Source organism: Polypterus senegalus, chromosome 12 (assembly GCF_016835505.1).
Source record: "Polypterus senegalus isolate Bchr_013 chromosome 12, ASM1683550v1, whole genome shotgun sequence".
NCBI lineage: Eukaryota > Metazoa > Chordata > Cladistia > Polypteriformes > Polypteridae > Polypterus > Polypterus senegalus.
This window is the reverse complement of record NC_053165.1, coordinates 68,332,553-68,353,549: the sequence shown is the minus strand read 5'-3', so window position 1 is coordinate 68,353,549 and position 20,997 is coordinate 68,332,553. Positions and strand designations below refer to the sequence as shown.

Here is a 20,997-nt window from a genome sequence, read left to right as displayed (position 1 = left end):
TTTTAAACATATGTACAGGCTTTGGAGTATTTGGTTTCAGTGAAGTCTTTAATTTAAAGTGTGTAGCAACTTTCATTGTGAAAGTATTTCCATATTATGACCCTTGAAATTCTCACTTCCTATGCCTTTATGGGGTGCCCAAGCAAAATTGAGAACTGAAATCTACTGCTCTCATAAGCGCCCAGACCTCTGGTTTCTTTTAGTTTTCAGTAATTACTGTAATAGGGATGTAGCTTTTTTTTTTTTATTTACCCATGTACCACCAGTGGGAAAAACTGGGGCACCGTGAGAGAAACCCGACCTCACATAGGGAGGATGTGCAGGCTTTATACAAATGACGCCTGTAGCAGTATTAGGGGTCATTGGTGACATTGTTAATCTCAACTAAATCAATGGTGATGAAGCTGAAAAACATCCATCCATCCATCCATTATCCAACCCGCTATATCCTAACTACAGGGTCTTGGGGGTCTGCTAGAGCCAATCCCAGCCAACACAGGGCGCAAGGCAGGAAACAAACCCCGGGCAGGGTGCCAGCCCACCGCAGAAACTGAAAAACTTTTTTTTTAAATAGTCAGAGGCAAACTAGTTAAAGTGCTTACATTGGGAAAAGAGTATAAAAGGTGATCAGAGTGTTTAGATCTCCATCTGAGCAATCTTGGCCTAATAATCAGATAACAGGAGCTGCATCACACCCACCAGATCCAGCCGGCACACGGACGTCTCCTCAACACCAAGTAAACAGTGAGTTGCTCAAAAATTATCTTCCTAAGTCCTGTGTGGTGATATGAGACAGCCGTTCAGCTGCTAGCCATGATTCAAAGTGCCGTGTGTGGCCCTGACAGTGTGGCGGCAGCGAGGTGTACTGGCAGAGCAGGGTCATGCGGTGGGACGGGTTACACTTGGTAGTAGTAAAGAGGAAGCGATTAAACCGCACAACTGGAAAATGACTGCTGAAATACGACATCCTCCACTAGTTCATAAGGATGGCCTCACTGCAGTCGAGTTGTCAAGCTGACCTCTCCGAGATTGCTCCTCTTTCTCCACCTTTAAATCTCCACCTCTGCGACAAACTTTTGTCTTCTGTGTGCTCTTTTTTTTTTCCTCCCCCTCTGTATGTAAAGCGACTTTGGGTTTGTGAAAGGCTCTCTGTAAATGCAACTTACTATTATTATTATTATTATTATTCAAGTGACGTCTGTGATATTCAGCTGAAATTAAGTCAGCTTTCCTTATTGCAATGGTCATGATGGCCGGTTGTGATCTGAAACCTTATTCGCAGTAAGGCTGTTTTCAGAGCTTGTTGTATGCGGCTAGTTTACAGGGAAATTCCACTTTTGCAACCAATGAAATTGCTTTGACAAGTTAAGACAAAACAGTGTGTATTGTCATAGTTTTTTTTGCCTCTAAATGAACTAATGACCATTATAAACAAATTAATGATTTGAAAGAAAAATAAAAAGTGCCATTTATTGGTTATATTAAAATAAAATAAACTTAGTAGCCATTAGGGATGAGGGGGATTAACTAAATGTTTCATTGGTGCCACTAGGAGGAAGAGAAGCAAGAGAGACCATGCTGTCATGAGGCCGTGGCATCGGACAGATCAGTGGTACCCTGGCACTTCACTCCACAGAATGGCAGCAAATACTCTGGGCACAGTCCGAGAGCTGTAGTGTGTCTTGGGGTTTTTTACTTTCTGCATAATTCACATACGGAGGAATTGTTTTCATGAATAATTTGATCAGAAAAACATGGCGTTCTATTCCAGAGCATATTTGAGCCGCTTCTGGAAAGGTTGCGTGTCCATGGTGAACGTGCTGTGGGCACTGCACAGCTGGGCTCATTCTGATGAGATTTGCTAATCCACTTGCACTCGTCAGCCTTTAAGAGCCCATTACGTTTTGGGTCAGTTCCTAATATTCAGCTTCAGGCTTTTAAAGTTTATAAAGAAAACTACCAACAACAGCCAAACGACAGCTCCAGAGTTCATACAATTTCACGTACACACATTCAGAACTTTGAAAGAAAGCCTTTTGTGAATTTTGAGTTTAAGCCAAAACTTAAGCTTTGAGCGTTCAAAATTTTTGAATGCAGTAGTCAAAGAAACATTAAATACGGTTTTTAACCAATTCAGTTATTAGATATTAAATTTCCAGGATGTAAGTTTTTCAAGGGCAGTAAATACTTTTTATTTAAACCGACTTTGAATTTTAAACTTGCCACTTGTGGATTTTTTCTACTCCTTCTCCTATTAATTTATAACCTCTGAAATGAAAGAGAGCAGGAATTCGTCATGTGTTTCGTCTGCTGCCTCCCGTCTCTGACTCCCTGATGTAGAGGAAGCAGCTTTGCCAGACCTGGGAGTAGGGCGCCACATCACTGCACATCAGAAGCACTTCCAGGCCTGGAGGAAGCCCCCTAAAGTAGTGGTAGTTTTTCACTGCAGCTTTCCTAGTGGCACCAAAGTACCCCAACAGGGCTTCCCATCAGGACTACAGCTCCCAGTATGCTCTGCGAGTGTAAATATGGGAGTTCCACCAGAGGGATGCTGCCACCCTGTGTATATGGGGAATACATGGCCCTGGGGAGCCGTCTCCCTCTGCCCTAGCATTACGGCCTCCTGGCCGGGAAAGGTACTGATGACCAACTTAGCTGCAATGCATGTCCTTTAAGATCCTTCTGTTGTGGAATCACTTCCGTGCAATGAGTCGCCTGTCAGTCCCTCTGTTATGGCATTCACAACAATTAAACCTTCTTGATGAAGTTGCCTGAGGCGTCACTGTTTGGCAGGTGGCTGAGAAGCTGTGCTGTTATAGACTATTGAACTATGAAAAGTGTGAAGTTGTTTGTTATTTTCTATTTTGGATTATAAAGTTAACATCCTGAACCTGTGATCTCTAAAACGGCACATTTCATTTATTTTCTTTACAGTTTATTTTGTTTATGGATGTGTTTTTTTTAATGTTTTAGTGTGAACCTCATTGTTTACATGTCAGGTATGAGTAATCTTAAACTAATTAACAGAAAGAAAGAGGGAAAACAGAGTATGTGGTACTAACCATTCTGCTTGTGCTTGTTTTTCTTGCAGAAACTGTCAAGAATGACAGACATGGTCTCTCCTGCACTTAGGCAAACTTATTTTTAAAGTACACTGCATGAAGAGCAAAAATGAACAAAAACTCTGAGACAAAAATTAAAAACAATCTTGTGGATGATGGTGCGCGGACAGATCACTAATAAAAGAAAGCTGCTTTTATCAGTTTAGGGCAATGCCTTGAGTTGCCAGAATGATCTCCCACCATATTACCCATGTCCATGGTTGTTTAAATTACAAAGTGAATTGTCAGGCTAAAAACATGAATGAATGGACACAGGTTTAGATGGATGTAGATTCAGAGAAAAGTTTCTTCTAAGCCATATATTTTTTATTGTAGTTGTCTTTCTTTCCTGCGGTGGGCTGGCGCCCTGCCCGGGGTTTGTTTCCTGCCTTGCACCCTGTGTTGGCTGGGATTGGCTCCAGCAGACCCCCGTGACCCTGTAGTTAGGATATAGCGGGTTGGATAAGGGATAGATGGATGTCTTTCTTTCTTGTCCTTTAATGGAGAGCTATCTGTGCTACCCATCAAAGACGGCCTGAAATCTAAATAATCAACGTAAACCTCAGCATTAGGATTTGTAATACACCATGTCATTCATGCGTCTCTGTTATATGTCATTTGGTATGGGATTCATAAAATCAGCGATAGATAGATAGATAGATAGATAGATAGATAGATAGAAGTACTAAAATTTGAGAGTCTCAAAAAACTGATAGTAAAGAACGCATTAGCGCTAACAAATGAAAACTATTACTCGGTGAAATAAAGGAACGGCGAAAAGAGATTGAATATATTGCTTGAATTTAAACTTTAAGTCAAATCTACATACGTGAGCAGCAGAGACGCGACATGGCCAGCGCGTAACACAGGCCGGGGGGTTGGCAAGCGAAGCAAGCAGGGAGCAAAGCCCCCTAGTGTGTGTGTGTGTATATATATATATATATATATATATATATTTATATACACACACATTTGCACCCACAGTGTGGTCTGAACACACACCAGAATGGAGCTCAGTTGTGTTTCATGACACACGTCTACTGAATAATGAGTTGGCTGGAAGTCCTCAGTGTTATTGTGTCATGGAGAGGATGTGCAGCATTGTTCATAATGGTACACAGTCTTGTTTAATTCTTTCCTTTGCTACTACCTTCAGGGGGTCCTATAATTGAGCTTGCCCTTTTAATTAGCTTGTTGATTCAGTGGGCATCTCTTGATGTGATGTTGCCCGCCCAGCACACTGCAGTGTAGATCAGTCTTTTGCAACCTTTTTTTTTTCTGTGGAGGCACACATTTTGTAACCAAACACATCCCAAGTCACACCACTATTTTACTAACCACAAACACATTATATGTCATACATGTCCTCAACTGTCTGAGTGAGAGGACTATCAGAGAAAATGGTAAAAAAAGCAGCTCCGAGATCAGCGTTCGCAGACATTGCATTTAGTGAGCACTTTCAATGGTGGCATCTCCTAGCTGCTTCATCCCTTTGCCCGCTCTTCTCTGCCTCAGAGGCAGCTCATATGCCCACTATCCACCAGCTCTGTGAGGCTCATTGGCGACCACATACCTAGACAAGAGACACGTCCGAGTGCTGTGTCTGCAGATAGAGAATGCGGAGCTACTTTTATGCCAGCTTCTCCAGGTACTCCTGTCCTCCTCCTCAGACAGTTTTTCAACCGCCTGCAGAGCTTGTTCCTCTCAGGTTCACATCCAGGTGCGCTACGCTGTTATTTCAACAGAGCACCTGCATGACTCCCATAACACACTGGTTAAAAAACACTGCTGAAGAAAATCACACTGGCCATCAGAGAGATATAGAAGATGTGAAGGATACCACAACCCACGTTAAAGAAACGCAGACTCCTAAGAAGAAAGAGCCTGCTCTACCCTTACTCTGTGCTAGGAAACCAGCCCAGCCTGTCACTAATGTGGACCCCAAAGTACTTGTAGCAGAGCACCACCGCAACATCCACTCCCTGAATAGTGACCGGACATCAAGGATAGTCAATAAGCAGTTCCTTGGTTTTGCTGATGTAGACAATTTTCTTTGCACCAAGAGATAAAGTTCACCATGATGTGTCATCTTTTGGAGTTACAAAGACATAGCAACTGGAAGGACAGACACACAGACAGACGCTTATACTTTTATTAAGGTGAATATTTTAAAAGTACTTTCTCCAGCTTTAAGCTGAACAGCATATGGCTGCCTAGGGGCCCTAATGCAGCTATTCAGAATTCTCAGAGTCCTCTGTAAAGATGAATTCTTTTAATTACATAGCGAAACACACTAAAAAAAAGAGATGTGAATTTAGGAAAGAAGCCTGGGGGGGATTGGGATTACTTTATAACATTTGAAGGAGTTTGCAGCAGAAACCTTGACAACCTTTCACATTGTATCACATTGACATATGGGGACAAGTCAGCTATTAGCTAACCAGGCGAGCTTGATGGCCTGAGTGTTCTGCTCTTGTTCGGCAGACTCCTTATGTTCGTATTTCACACTTTCACCTGAGCAGAATGCTAATCAGAGTCTTTCACTCAAGTAAGACTCAAACTTGAATTACCCTTAAATAAGTTCTTGTGGTGAACTTTTTCTGTTTTCGCCATGTGCAAATGTCCCGAAACTTCTATGCTTACCATGCATCCGTGTCGTAACGAGTTCAAGTAGATCTGATCGGGAATACAAATAATTGATCTTTGTACAACCAGCTGCCTGGCTTTGAGAGGGTTAAGCTTCTCGAAGGTCTGAGTGATGTGACTTGACGTGTCCTGTGACTGTAATGGTGTGCTAATGCTGTAAGTAATGGCCTCTTATGACTGGATGACATTGAGTAAGAGGTTGTCTGCCTTCTCTCTTATACATTCAAGTTTTAGCATTTTAATTCCATGGAGCATTTTAAGAGCTGAATGGCCAGCATACTCTGCTTGATTTTGACACTTGACAATCACAAGTCACGTCTGTGTGAGCGTGATTCACCCCCACCACCACCGCCGCGTGCCGTGGCTCTTGAGCAGTCCATTTAGAATGAGACATCGTGTCTCCCCTGCTCGCCGACTTCAGATGCGCCTGTTGTATTAGATTTTGTGTTTGATAATCTTTTTAAAGGATTGAATTTGTATTCTGCAGTCACATAACTTTACATATCCTTTCATAAATTGCATTGACTTAAGAAATGTATATTAGCACAAAATGTAATAAGAAACTTTCCTACAGCACGTTAAAAAGAAAGGAGTAAAGGACCAAAATATGTAACTTCAGAGCTTCTTGGCACACAAAAATGACTTGTTTAGCTGGCTGCGGGTGCCACATTTGTTTAGTTTACTTGACATATGGTGTTTAGTGGATGCTTTTTAAAGAAATCCAAGTAGTACTAGAGTGTTGTACCATGTTGGCCATTATGAATGTAGTGAGAAGTCAAGCAAAATGACCCCTTTTATTGGCTAACTAAAAAGATTACAATATGCAGGCTTATGAGGCAACTCAAGCCCCTTGTAATTACATGTTGCCTGAAGAAGGGGCCCGAGTTGCCTCGACAGCTTGCATATTGTTATCTTTTTAATTAGCCAATAAAAGGGGTCATTTTGCTTGACTTCTCAAGAAATCCAAGATAATACTATAAATGAGTAGTAAGCATGAAAAGCAAAAAAAAAAAAAGTGGTTATTTATTCGTAAAGGTACATCATAATCTTTTTGTAAGCACTTCTGCTTCGGATAAATGTGTCAAACTAGATGTTTTCCGAAAGAGCCCACTAATGTTGGCAGAATGTTTCTACCTTACGTCAATTTTAACAGAGATTTCCATTGCCGGTGCTGACGTTTTGAGTTAACAGGCTGAAAAATCATCTCGTGTTTCCTCTCCATCAGTACGGTGTGAGTAGTGAGCAGGAGGAAGTGTTAGACTCCGATCACAAGCCATGAGAGAGAGCAAACGTACAGCAAGGCAGATGAGACTGTTATGAACACTGTGAACACTATTGACCAGTGAAACCCGCAGACAATACGTACAAACACCAGGTAAAAGTTGCAGTAATTAATTTATTTTTACAATAATGTGCACACAGCACCCCCACCTCCACAATACTACACAATAATCACACTAATAATCAATAAATCCTCCTCTCCACCCAGCAGCTCCGTCACACTTCCTCCCAACTCGGCTCTCCCTGCTGGGTTTCCCACAGTCTTTTTATATTCCTTGACCCGGAAGTGCTTCTGTCCCTCAGTCCATGTGATTTTATAGCACTTCCGGGTCAGATGAAATCTTCTTTTCTTCAGCCCGGAAGTACTTCATTCCTTCCGTCCCCGTGATTAGGGAGTACTTCCGGGCAATAATGAAAACACTTGTGCCTCCCTGCAGCATCCCCTGGCTGCCCCCACGGTATCCAGCAGGGCTGTGAAGCCGAACTCCAATGTCCATGATGCCCTGCTGGAATTCGGGCCACCTCCATGTTGCAGGGAGGACTCCTTCTAGCAGTGTGGGGGTATTAGCCGGGATTAACAGCCGGCCATATATCACAACACATTGACGGGTAGTTTATACGTCTGACGTGAATGGGAGCGTCTGTAGTTGTGTTTTAATGATATTTGCTCTGAATAAAAATGATCTAAAATATTAATCTGTCACTGAAGCTTGAGGGATCGTGTAAGCTATCTATTGTATAATATATTGACTGCTTTAGGTACAGTATTACTGTAGTTTTTTGTTTTAGATTTTGGCTGACAGATGCTTTTGTGACATTTGTCGTTTTTTATGATTAATAGAAAAGTATGTTACAATTAGAAACCAGTACCAGCCATACGTGATGGAGTAACCTGATGGAATCTCTCCAGCTCGAAAATTTAATTAATTGATTGTATTTATGTTTGACTTCCCTAGGCCTGACGTGTAATCATTTTGAAGACTTGCATATTTTTCTCCTGGTATGTGGCATGCGAAGAGTGAAAGATCCTCTGTATCTTGTAAAGGTCTTTTCAGGTATGGTGTTCTCTTAACAATTATGTCTGTGAAGATTCTCGGTCATCCAGGTGAAATTATATGGTGGTTGAGTCACGGAAACTGGACTTCTTCCTTGTTAGATTAGATACGTTTCACTGCTCATCAGACCGAAGAAGCTGCTTGGATGAGCAGTGAAAAGTATCTAATCAAACACAGAAGAAGTCCAGTTGCCATGACTCAACCACCAGATCTTAACAATTAGTTATTCCTTTTCCTGTATGTTAGTGATTCCCAATCTATTTTTTTTTCTGAGTTGGCACACTTTTCGGAATCTAAAAACATCCCAAGGCATATCACTGCCACAAACTCTCGACATCTCATACATGTACTCAAACTGTCTAATGGGGTGAGACTACTGGTAAAAAAAAGCAACTTTGGAAGACACAGAACTTACTGAGCAATCTGCTGGCATCTCCCAGCTGCTTCATCCCTTTGCCCACCCCTCTCTGCCCACCATCCGCTGGTCCTGGGAGACTCACTGACGACCATGCACCCAGGCAGATGCACTCTAGGTGTCAGGAGACGTGTCTGCAACACGGCGATCGCAGGGCTGCTTTTATGCCAGCTTCTCCAGGTACTCCTGTCCTCCTCAGACAGGTCTTGACCACCTGAGCAGCTTGGCCCTGTCCGGTTCAGAGACTGGTGTGCTACACTATTATTTCCATGGCTCACCTGGGTAGATCTCTCGGTTTACCACTGTGATGTGGCACACTAGTTGAAAGATAATGCTGTAGTGCAAAACACATTTTATTCACTAAGGCACAAAACAACCTGTTGTGTTTTACAAAGCAATGGTGTGCCCTGCGACACACAGCTAAACTTCAAAAGGCCTGGATTAGTGCCTTGTTTTCATTTTATATGAAAGCCTTCTGCTATCTTAATGGATACCATTTTACTTTACTTTTTTATCAGTTGTGACAGTTCTACAGATGTATTTAATGGCTATCATGCCTGTGTCCCATCAGTGTCATGGGACTGTCTTCAGTCTGACCCTCTCTAATTAGTTACAGTAGGATCTGAGATGACAGTGACAGGCCAGATTTGAGTAGTCCAGCTCCAGGGTGTGTATTTAAAGATGATTAATAAGGAACTGGTGGGAAGGGCTCCGTCAATCCATATTTTTTCAGTTTTCCCATCAATCCAAATTAAAAAATCTTGGGGTGTCAAGATGCTGGGCAGTCACTGATATTACTTTTAGAATTATTTGCAAAAGGTGTTAACTCTATCGGGAGTACCTCTTTTTCCTACTGAATGGTGGAAATCCAGCAACAAGGGAAGTAATCCATCATCTTTGTCATAATTAAAGCTTAGTTGTGTGAGCCTTTTATGTTTTGTAGTGACAAGCAAAAGGACAGCCTAACATTTACTCCCGCTATTGGGCTAAGAATCTGGGCATCTTTGAAAAGGAGCAAAGTCATTCTAAATGAGATTGAGTAACATGCGTTTTCTTTGTCTTCTAGAGTGGCATTTGGAAGATCCATCTGTCTATTTAATTATTATAGGTCCAGAGGTAAGGGTTTCATTTAAAATTCTGACACCTAATAAGCAAAATTAATTGTAGTTTATCACTCGAGATCGAGTGAGCAGTTCACATCTTAGGTGAATGCTGGGAAGTTGCAAGCAAGTTTATCAGGGGCATTATGAATTAGGGTTAGAAATATCTGACTTCGTAAAATGTATAAAAAATTTTAGAAAAAATATATGAAAGAAAATGTTTTGAACATCTTGCATAAGTTGTAAAAATATTTAATAATAGTCCAGTAAACATTTGATTTTTTTTTTCATACAATTGTACAAATACTACCAACCTTTTCCTTGATAATGTGATTTATAGGTCTTCACAGTAGAAATGTGATCTTCTTCTTCTTTCGGCTGCTCCCTTCCATATCTTCCATATCTTTCTGTCCTCTCCATCACCTGCATGTCCTCTCTCACCACATCCATAAACCTTTGCTTAGGCCTTCCTCTTTTCCTCTTCCCTGGCATCTCTATCCTTAGCATCCTTCTCCCAATATACCCATCATCTCTCCTCTGCACATGTCCAAACCAACATAATCTTGCCTCTCTGACTTTGTCTCTCAAACGTCCAACTTGAGCTGACCCCCTAATGTCCTCATTTCTAATACTATCCATCCTCGTCACACCCAATGCAAATCTTAGCATCTTTAACTCTGCCACCTCCAGCTCTGTCTCCTGCTTTCTGGTCAGTGCCAGTGTCTCCAACCCATATATAATAGCTGGTCTCACCACCGTCCCGCAGACCTTCCCTTTCACTCTTGCTGATACCCATCTGTCACAAATCACTTCTGACACTCTTCTCCACCCACTCCACCCTGCCTGCACTCTCTTCTTCACTTCTCTTCTACAATCCTCATTACTCTGTACTGTTGATCCAAGTATTTAAACTCATCCACCTTTGCCAACTCCACTCCCTCATCCTCACTATTCCACTGACCTCCCTCTAATTCACACACATGTATTCTGTTTTGTTCCTACTGACCTTCATTCCTCTCCTCTCCAGAGCATATCTCCACCTCTCCAGGGTCTCCTCCACCTCCTCCCTACTGTTGCTACAGATCACAGTGTCATCAGCAAACATTATAGTCCACGGGGACTCCTGTCAAATCTCGTCTGTCAATCTGTCCATCACCATTGCAAATAAGAAAGAGTTTAGAGCCGATTCCTGATGTAATCCCACCTCCACATTGAATGCATCTGTTGCTCCTACCACAGTCACACTTTCCTCGTATATATCCTGTATAACTTTTATGTAATTCTCTGCCACTCCCGACTTCCTCATACAATGCCACAGCTCCTCTCGTGGCACCCTGTCATATGCTTTCTCCAGGTCCACAAAGACGCAATGCAACTCCTTCTAGCCTCCTCTAAACTTCTCCATCAGCACCCTCAGAGCAAACATCACATCTGTGGTGCTCTTTCTTGGCATGAAACCATACTGCTGCTCACTAATCCTCACATCATTTCTTAACCTAGCTTCCATTACTCTTTCCCATAACTTCATGCTGTGGCTCATCAATTTTATTCCCCTGTAGTTACTGCAGTCCTGCACATCCCCCTTATTCTTAAATATCTGCACCAGTACACTTCTCCACTCCTCAGATATCTTCTAAATTTCCAAGATTCCATTAAACAATCTGGTTAAAAACTCCACTGCCATCTCTCCTAAACACCTCCATGCTTCCATAGGTATGTCATCTGGACCAACGGCCTTTCCATTTTTCATCCTCTTCATAGCTGTCCTTACTTCCTCCTTGCTAATCCATTGCACTTCCTGATTCACTATCTCCACATCATCCAACCTGTTCTCTCTCTCGTTCTCTTCATTCATCAGCCTCTCAAAGTACTCTTTCCATCTGCTCAACACACTCTCCTCGCTTGTGAGTACGTTTCCATCTTTATCCTTTACCATCATAACCTTCTGCACATCTTTCCCAGCTCGGTCCCTCTGTTTAGCCAATCTGTACAGGTTCTTTTCTCCCTCCTTAGTGTCCAACCTCTCATACAACTCATCATACGCCTTTTCTTTAGCCTTCACCACCTCTCTCTTCACCTTGCGCCTTATCTCCTTGTACTCTTGTCTACTTTCTGCATCTCTGTGACTATCCCACTTCTTCTTTGTCATCCTCTTCCTCTGTATACTCACCTGTGTTTCCTCATTCCACCACCAGGTTTCCTTTTCCTCCTTCATCTTTCCAGATGTCACGCCAAGCACCCTTCTTGCTGTCACCCTTACTACATCTGCTGTAGTTTCCCAGCTGTCTGGTAACTCTTCACTGCCACCCAGTGCCTGTCTCACCTCCTCCCTAAACTCAACCTTGCAGTCTTCCTTTTTCAACTTCCACCATTTGATCCTTGGCTCTGCCCTCACTCTCGTCCTCTTCATGATCTCCAACGTCATCCTACAGACCACCATCCTGTGCTGCTTAACTGCACTTTCCCCTGCCACCACTTTGCAGTCTTCAATCTCCTTCAGATCAGCTCTTCTGCATAGGATGTAATCTACCTGTGTGCATCTTCCTTCACTCTTGTACGTAACCCTATGTTCCTCCCTCTTCTTAAAATACATATTCACCACAGCCATGTCCATCCTTTTGGCAAAATCCACTGTCCTCTGACCTTCTTCATTCATCTCCTTGACACCATACCTACCCATCATCTCCTTGTCTCCTCTGTTCCCTTCACCAACATGCCCATTGAAATCCACTCCCATCACCACTTTCTGTCTCTTGGGTACACTGTTCATCACTTCATCCAACTCACTCCAAAAATCTTTTTTCTCATCAATTGCACACCCAACTTGCGGTCCATATGCACTAACAACATTCATCATCTCACCTGTAATTTCCAGCTTCATAATCATTACTGTGCCTGACACTCTTTTCAACTCCAGAACACTCTTGACATACTGTTCCTTCAGAATAACTCCTACCACATTTCTCCTCCCATCCACACCATGATAGAACAATTAGAATCCACCTCCAATCCACCTGGCCTTACTCCACTTCCATTTAGTTTCTTACATGCACAAAATATCAGCCTTCCTTTTCTCCATCATATCTGCTAACTCTCTCTCCTTACCAGTCATACTGCCAACATTCAAAGTTTCTACCCTCAGTTCCTCTCTCTTTACTTTCCTCCTCTCCTCCTGCCTCCAGACACGTCTCCCCCCCTCTTCTTCTCCTTCTTCTTCTTCAGCCAACAGTAGCCCAATTTCCGCCAGCACCCTGTTGGCTAACAGTACTGGTGGTGGTCGTTGTTAACCCGGAGCTCGACTGATCCGGTATGGAAATTTGTATTGTTGTCCGCATATTGATTTGGCAAAATTTTACACCGGATGCCCTTCCTGGCGTAACCCTCCCCATTTATCTGGGCTTCGGACCGGCACAAAGAAATACACTGATTTGTGCATCCCCTGTGGCTGGGTTTTCACAGTAGAAATGTGATAAAATATATAAATAATAGTTTTGAAAATAGTGGATCGATTATAGACTCTTGTTCCTGTTGAAGTTGATAACCATAGATGGTCTTTTATATAGTTTTATATTATAACGCTTGTGTACTGCACTCAAGCCTTAGCGTTTGTTTACCTTTGTGGTAGACGTCATATTTGGGAGTGAAATGTAAATTATTTTGTGTATTCTGCATGGTTTGTTTTTCTTAATTGTTAGATGATCCCATATTTGTTTAGATCTTTGCTTGCCGTTATATTTTAGGAACAATGAATTTTGATAGTTTTTGTTTCCCTGATTGCTTTTTTTTTATTAATACAGTTATTTGAGTTTGAGTTGTTACAGTTTTTCCCGCGGCTTAGCAAGTTAAAAAATAGCATATTGAATGCAACAAATTGCTTTTTGATTATATAGGCGTGTTTAAACCAAACAGGATTAATTTAAATTTTTGTTGGGAAATTTAATTACTTTGCTGAATTGCAATGCCTGATACAGACTTATCTGGCATTGTGTAGCTGTTATTATTATTTTACTCTTTTAATTAGGCACATGAGGGCATTATTTAAGCTACTTGCCAGATTATTTACAATATGGAAGTAGCAGAACAGCCTTCAGCAAAAGTGAGGCGTGTTAAACATCTTAATTTGAGAACATTTTGAGCAAACAGTTGAAGATATTTTATTTCAAACTGTGGTACTGTGCTGTATAAAAAGTACCAAAGCAGCACATCTACAGTGCAGTACCACACAAAGCAAGTGTGCCTCATGGATGGCTGGTCTGTAGCACCTGACATGCTGGTAGCACTGGCAGGAGAAAATGGTAATCATTGGTGATAAGAGGAAATTATCTTTGTCTATCTTTGTCTTCGTCTTTGTATTCAGCAGCTAATCATTCAGTTTGAACCCTGTATCCAGCAGGTGGCGCTAGCTCCCTTGTTGGAATGAGTTCTTTTGTAATTGCAGTGATACATAACCCAACTCTAAATAGATATAATATAAAAAGGCGATACCCCTCCCTCAGTGATACGGCGGTAAGAAATCACAGAGGAGAAATAACAGCTTTGTTTAATGACGGCTTACGCTGCATAACAGACGAAGGAAGCCAATGACAAGAACCCAATTCGGGAGTGTGGCTCCGATGTGTAGAGTCAGCCATTTTCACCGCTATGTTGGAAGGATTTTCAGGATCGGATGACGTTATCTCCCAGCTTCAAAGGTATGCCGGGCGATCTTCCAAAGCTTTATACTCTTTCTTCATGTGCAGGCCTCCACATAGATGAATCATTCCATTCCAAAGAAGGAAAAGAGAAGATACAGTTTCATGCTGACTTTGACACACAGAAATAGTATGCAATGATCATCAGTGCGACTGCCCATTTTGCAGTTGTCCCTAACTTGTCTTGTCTTCTAATGCTTGCCTAGCAGTTCTTATATGGTGAACTCCTGTGTGCTAAATCTGGCTCTGTGCATGTGAGTAGAAAAATATATTTGGACAGAGCACAGTGACATATTCAACTTATACACTTATTACAACGTATACACCACGTGGAGAAACCGTCACCAGATGTACAGAAAAACGTTTTGCTGAGAAGACCCAAGAGGTGAAAGCCTCACCTGCCACGACCAATAAGATCACACTCACACCTGAATTAAAACAAAAACACGCGTGTTTCAGGAAGCTACAACGAGCAAGTTAGAAAATGTTCACATAGTGTGATATTCAGGCATACTTACTAAACTGATTTGAAAGTTGAAGCATTTTAGTCACTTCCTCAAAGAGTCAATTATCACATGTTTGTTTCTCTAAATATTTCAATCTTAATCTATTGCATGCATTAATAGCCTCCATTAAATACACACATTTTAACAGCACTTGACAATTTCTTGCATTCAAAAAAGTAGTCCAAACAGGCCTGTGGTGGCTCAGTAGTTTTCATTGACAGCAGAGTCCAACTCAAGTGATGTTAAAATGACATCAGCTGACATGCTGTTGTGGAGGGATAGTGACCAACTCAAACATAACGTTTTTAAAAGAAGTACCTCATTGTTAGCTTCTTCAGTCCAAGGTGGAGTGCAGGTGTAAAGCTTTGCTGATAACGTAGCTGTGAACTAGTAGCAGTAGCGAGTACATTTTTTTTATTCACTCAAATGCTTACAGAGCAACACTTACATAATTTCTTTGCTCTTCCGTTTTAGATAAAAGATATATTTTATATTTTTTTAAGTTTAGATGGTGTAGTAGCGTGTTGTTTGCATGCTCCTGCTTATGACTAACTTGTAATGAGGATCTGTTTTGTTGACAGCAGTGGCCATCGGACCAACAAAGAGAAAAATCTTCCCAGTATAAACATAAGACTTGCCTCAAAATGTTTTATTATCCTTGTTTTATTTTCAAATTCTCATTTTTAAAATTCATAAACTAATGACTCAGAGTAGAATATGTCCATGGGAGAAGGATGCTAAGGATAGAGCTGCCAGGGAAGAGAAAAAGAGGAAGGCCTAAGCGAAGGTTTATGGATGTGGTGAGAGAGGACATGCAGGTGATGGAGAGGACAGAAAGATATGGAAGAAGATGATTCGCTGTGGTGACCCCTAATGGGAGCAGCCGAAAGAAGAAGCCAAAGAATTCAGAATCAATAACAACTACTAGAAACGTAACCTTCGAGGTAGCGTCATTCACCTAATTTACAGTTAACAGAAACTGTCATGGCAGCGTTAAAGTAGTTTTATAATTTGTCCGGAAAACACAGAGCCAAAGGCGCGAGGAATGCTTGACAGTGAATAGACTTGACGATTATGTATTTATTCATTTGAGGAGACCACCGCTTTCAGAGACCATGCTATATATAGTGGTAATGAGAGCACATTGTGACTGCTCGAGTATGCACTGCCTCCAGGCTGCTAGCATTTTAAGAGATCATCAGTGTGAACGTGTCGGGCGCAGCGCACTCTAATTGTCTCATTCCGTTTACGTCCTTAACTTTTCCTCTCAACCACTTATTGATCTGTGGCCTGATCCCTCTCACTCCGCTCACTGGCAGGAGCGTTTTCCAGGGGTCTCGGGTGCAATGCAGAGGACAGCTGTACTCGCGCAAGTCATCCTTCGAAACGAATGCGTTGGCCTTTGGGAGGAGGGTGGAGGTCTGAGTCCCTGGAGATCAAAATCTGAGTCTGCGCCGGCATTCAGATTGCTTTTCTAACAACTGTTTCTCAGTGCTGCCCCCTTTCCTGTCATTAATGTATTACAGCTTGCACCTTTTTAAAGTTTAAACGCCACAAATAGAGTTAGGTTTCAGCGTACTGCGGTTGGGAAGTTACAGTTATTAGTGAGTTTTTGAAAATATTTCAGTAATATATGGCCATTATCGTGCCTTTTGGAAACTGTATACTGTAGTTATATGGAACTGCCATTCTTAATTATCAAGATATATTTTTGATTTTTGGCAGTTTCATTTTCATTTCCTATGTATTGCTTTCTTTTGTTTATTTATAGTAGCTCTACTATTGGACTTCTCTGCTCTCACAGCAATTTTAAGTAACTGGCAATGGCAGAAATACAGAAAATTTGGCTCCCTTAATACAAAAGCCTTTCAGATGTACACGCATAATATTCTACTACACTCTTTGGTGTATTTTGCAGTTGCTTTTGTTATTTCTGAAGGGAATATTTTTTCAGGAGTTAGATAAGAGTTAGATAAATTACTTTGGGTAGTAGTTAAGCTCAAATGAGCATTCAGTACTGTGTTGAAGCCTAATGTGGAAATGGCATTAGAGCTCCTGCTCAGCATGCTGCTCATGCCAGGCACAGTTTCCATTAAAAGAAAATAGGAATGTAAGTAATTGAAATTGTCTCATTTTATAATAAGCTCATTTTTAAGTCTTTACTCTGCTTTATGTGTGAATTCACATTCTCTCATATTGAAGGATCGGTCCATTGGGTGGAATAATGTGAACTTATTTCTCTTGTGTTTTCATTTTTTAACTGAGAGGTAATATTTATAGCACACAGTGTAAATGTGTAGGGTAAATTTTATTAATTTGCAACGCAGATGTAAATTTTGCTACGCCCTCTGCATTGTAGAATCGCTCGATAACGAATGAGGTAATTATGCACGTGCACAGCAGGGCTGCCAAGCAGCTGCAAACCCATCCGATGAATGGCTCCCATTCTCCCCTGTGAGTTTTGCCACTGTCGACGGGTTTGTTCCCCTTGGAGTTTTGGTTTGCCTCTGTTGATGTCCATGAGGTTTTGGGCGATGTCCTTAGGTTCTGGGGTTTGGGAGCTCAATTTGCTGCGAAAGCCCCACAGGCAACCCCTGATTTACATCCATATGGCGAGAAACGACAGGAAGAGGAACCCCTCAACAGTGCCTGGCAGAGCCCACCCTGTTTTCACGTTGTGTCTCTCCTACAATAAAATTAATAAAGACTTGACTGACAGTGGGCTTGACTTGTAATGTCTCTTTTGAGAGGGCCAAGCTGTAAGTGAAAGGTTTTGGTAGCGAAATTGAATTTTGATCTGCTTTTAATGAGCATAAATAAGGTGATGTAGTGTACAAGTGGATAATTTGGTGTTTTAGTCTAAACCATCCATCCATTTTCCAACCCGCTGAATCCTAACTACAGGGCCACGGGGGTCTTCTGGAGCCAATCCCAGCCAACACAGGGCACAAGGCAGGAACAAATCCTGGGCAGGATGCCAACCCACCGCAGGACACACACAAACACACCCACACACCAAGCACACACTAGGTCCAATTTAGAATCACCAGTATGGGCAAACCAGCTAATGATCCATTAAAGGAAACAATAGATTAGCTCTCTTCTCTCTTTTTAAGCATTTATCAGTAGCATCTCCCAAGCCATGAAGTCAGCAGATCTTTTTTTCTGTAATGAAAGCTCATTACAGAAACTTTAATTTCTAGGCTCACTGCATGCCCAGATTATAAAACCAGACAAGAGGTTTAGGTACAATATTGAATGCAAATATGTCAATGCCAGTCATAAATTGGATTAATAAAAGGGCAAAACAGACAAAAAATACCAGATGGCCGGCCTAAGTGTAGAACAGAAAACAGAACTGTCCCAGTCTGTCAAGACGGTCTTTATTTTTGTCACTGTGACTGCATATGTTTGAGCTACCACAGCAGTGACATCTCTTGTAAAACATGCAGGTAACTAACATATTCAGCTGTTGATTTCTTCTATATTATATGCTGTTGTGCTTGAAATGAGAAATATTTACAAGACAAGGTGAAGTCCAGTTCTTTTCTTCTCTGGCCAGCAGATGGTGGTATTGGCCCCATCTTTCTGCCAGGCCTTGTGCAGTTATACTTCTGACTGGCCTGTTATTTATTTTTGTCGGCCTTTTTAGCAATTTCAACTTCTCTGCCCCTCCAGTAATTATGGTCTTACTGCCAATCCATGAACATCTCTTAAGCTGCTTCCTTCTGCAAAGCTTCTTTGTCGCTGATCTAGCACTGCAACAAGGCAATCCTGTCAGTTTGGTTTGTTGGTTTAATAAAGACCGCTTGGTTAACATGCAGAAAATTGATGGTGGGTTGTCGTTGGCATTTGAATTTGTCTTCATGGCCCCTTGCTGTCCAGTTCAAATGCCAAAGTCGTGTACTGTTGTTCTCGTCCTCATCACCCAATCCAATTATTAACATTTGCCCAGAACTCAATAATCCTCAGGTGTGGATTTTCTTACTTTTTATTTGCAGAAGTCCTCATAAGCACAGAATAAATTTACAGTGTAAAACATAAAGGAAGCAAGTTTAATGATTAATGTGCTACTGAAGAGGTAGCGATTGAGGCAAACCGGCAGTGGCTTTCGCACCAATGCCTAAGGCCTGTGTTGGTTTGGCTCTTTGGTGCCTTGCAGCATTTTCACTCTTTTTGTTCACTCTTGTGTTAATCTTGTAGTGCCTTTCTATAGTGATCCCCATCCCAATGTGCTTTAAAAAGAATACAAAAAAATACAAATTACTCCACAAGGATTAAAAAGTTGAGCTTCTGCAAATAACCCAATTGACTGGAAAACGGGACTTGTCGTCCCTATCTGGAAAGGGAAGGGTGATCGCCTAGATTGGGGCAACTACTGGGGGATAACACTGCTCTCGGTGCTGGGTAAGGTCCATGCTATGGTCGTCCTCAATAGGATCCATGATCACTTGCTCACCTACCAGCGACCGGAACTGTCTGGTTTTACACCTAGGAAGTCGACCATCGACCGCATCCTGGCACTGAGGATTCTCATGGAGCGCAAATGTAAATATCAGCAGATTTGCAGCCTTTGTCGATTTTTGCAAGGCGTTCGACTCATTTGATCGAGCTGCCCTGTGGGACATCCTGAGGGTTCACAGGATCCTCTCGAGGTTGGTGGATATCATGGCTGGCCTGTACACTGGTACTGTGAGTGCTGTGCAGAGTGGTGGCAGGACCTCTGAGTTTTTCCCAGTTGATTCTGGGGTTCGTCTGCGATGTTCTGCTCCTACTCTGTTCAGTGCTTGTATGGACTGGGTGTTGGGCAAGGTCTTGGTGTCCAGCGGCTGTGGGGCATCTGTTGGTAAACAAAGATTCACGGATCTTGATTTTGCTGACGATGCTGTGATCTTCATGGAGTCAATGGAGGCTCTGATCAGAATGCTTGACAGACTGAGCGAGGAGTTTGAGTGTCTGTGCTTGCAAGTGTCCTGGATATAAACCAAGATCCAGGCCTTTAATGACCTCTTAGGCACAGCCATCAGCAGTGTGTCTATCTGTGGAGAGAGTGTTGACCTTGTCAAGAGGTTTACTTACCTCAGCAGTGACATTCATGTCTCTGGTGGCTCTTCCTATGAAGTCAGTAGACGGATTGGGAGAGCATGGGGGGTCATGAGGTCTCTGGAAAGGCGTGTGTGGCGCTCCTGATATCTCTGCAAAAGGATGAAGGTCCAAGTGACCTGAGACGAAGACTGGACTCCTTTGGTACTGTATCTCAGGAAAATCCTTGGGTACCGCTGCTTTGACTTTGTGTTGCTCGTGGAGTCTCGAATGAGGCACATTATCTGCATTGTGAGGGAGCGTTAGTTATGGCACCTTGGCCATGTGGCGCTTTTCCCTGAGGGTGATCCAGCTCGTAAGATCCTCATTATTGGGGACCCGAGTGGCTGGACCAGGCCAAGGGGTCACCCACATAACACCTGGCTGCGGCAGATAGAGGGTAATTTCCGGAGGGTGGTACTGGACCGCGTGTCTGCCTAGGGGGGTTGCAAAACGGGATCCTGAGTTGTTTCGTCATGTAGTGGGTGCGGCAATGCGCTGTACCAGTACATGCTCCCCAACTTCACTTGACTTTGTTTTTTTATTTTTGTTTTTTTTCATTGTTTTTCCACCAGCTGAGTGATTTGTGTTGTATAAACTGTGCTGCTTTTTCAAGCCCTTGTCACACAATGATATCCAAACACTGAAAAGGACCACAAAAAAAATGTAGATTTTCATTTTAAGGAAGGACAGTTGACCTCGGGCTTTCACTGACTGCTATGGGAGAATTTGGAGTTGACGTTTCTCACCTTCCCACTTTGTTGGACTCTTATCAAGTTCCAGTGGATGTCAGTTTGCTTCCCATTTACATACAAAGCAAATAACGACTAGTGTGGCGGACGGATGGGACGCCCCTTTGACACTGGATCCGAGGGAGCAGCCGTGAGATGCACACTACGTCCCCCGGAACAGGTGGTGGCAGCCCCCCTGGATTGCATCGGGGCCACAATTCCCTGTTGGGCTCCGTGGCCACCGCCCGGGGGAGCTGCATGACTTCCTGAGCCTGCCTGGGCTGTGACGCAGCTTAATTTTGGTCAGTTATCACCAGGACTGCTTCTGTGTGGGCTATGAGAGAAGCCGACACACACCACTCAAGGAGCCAGAATCGGGAGACAAAGCT

General features: G+C 42.5%; 1 protein-coding gene across 2 annotated transcripts in view; it reads left to right on the top strand.

Annotated features, from left to right (window-relative positions):
- The window catches only part of glt1d1 (glycosyltransferase 1 domain containing 1), an 80,357-nt gene that overhangs the window by 44,285 nt on the left and 15,075 nt on the right, over nucleotides 1-20,997 (top strand). For both annotated transcript variants that reach the window (XM_039772083.1, XM_039772084.1), the window contains 2 exons: nucleotides 7,985-8,083; nucleotides 9,565-9,614. In XM_039772083.1, coding sequence (XP_039628017.1) covers nucleotides 7,985-8,083; nucleotides 9,565-9,614 — 149 coding nt within the window. The remainder of the gene's footprint in view (nucleotides 1-7,984; nucleotides 8,084-9,564; nucleotides 9,615-20,997) is intronic.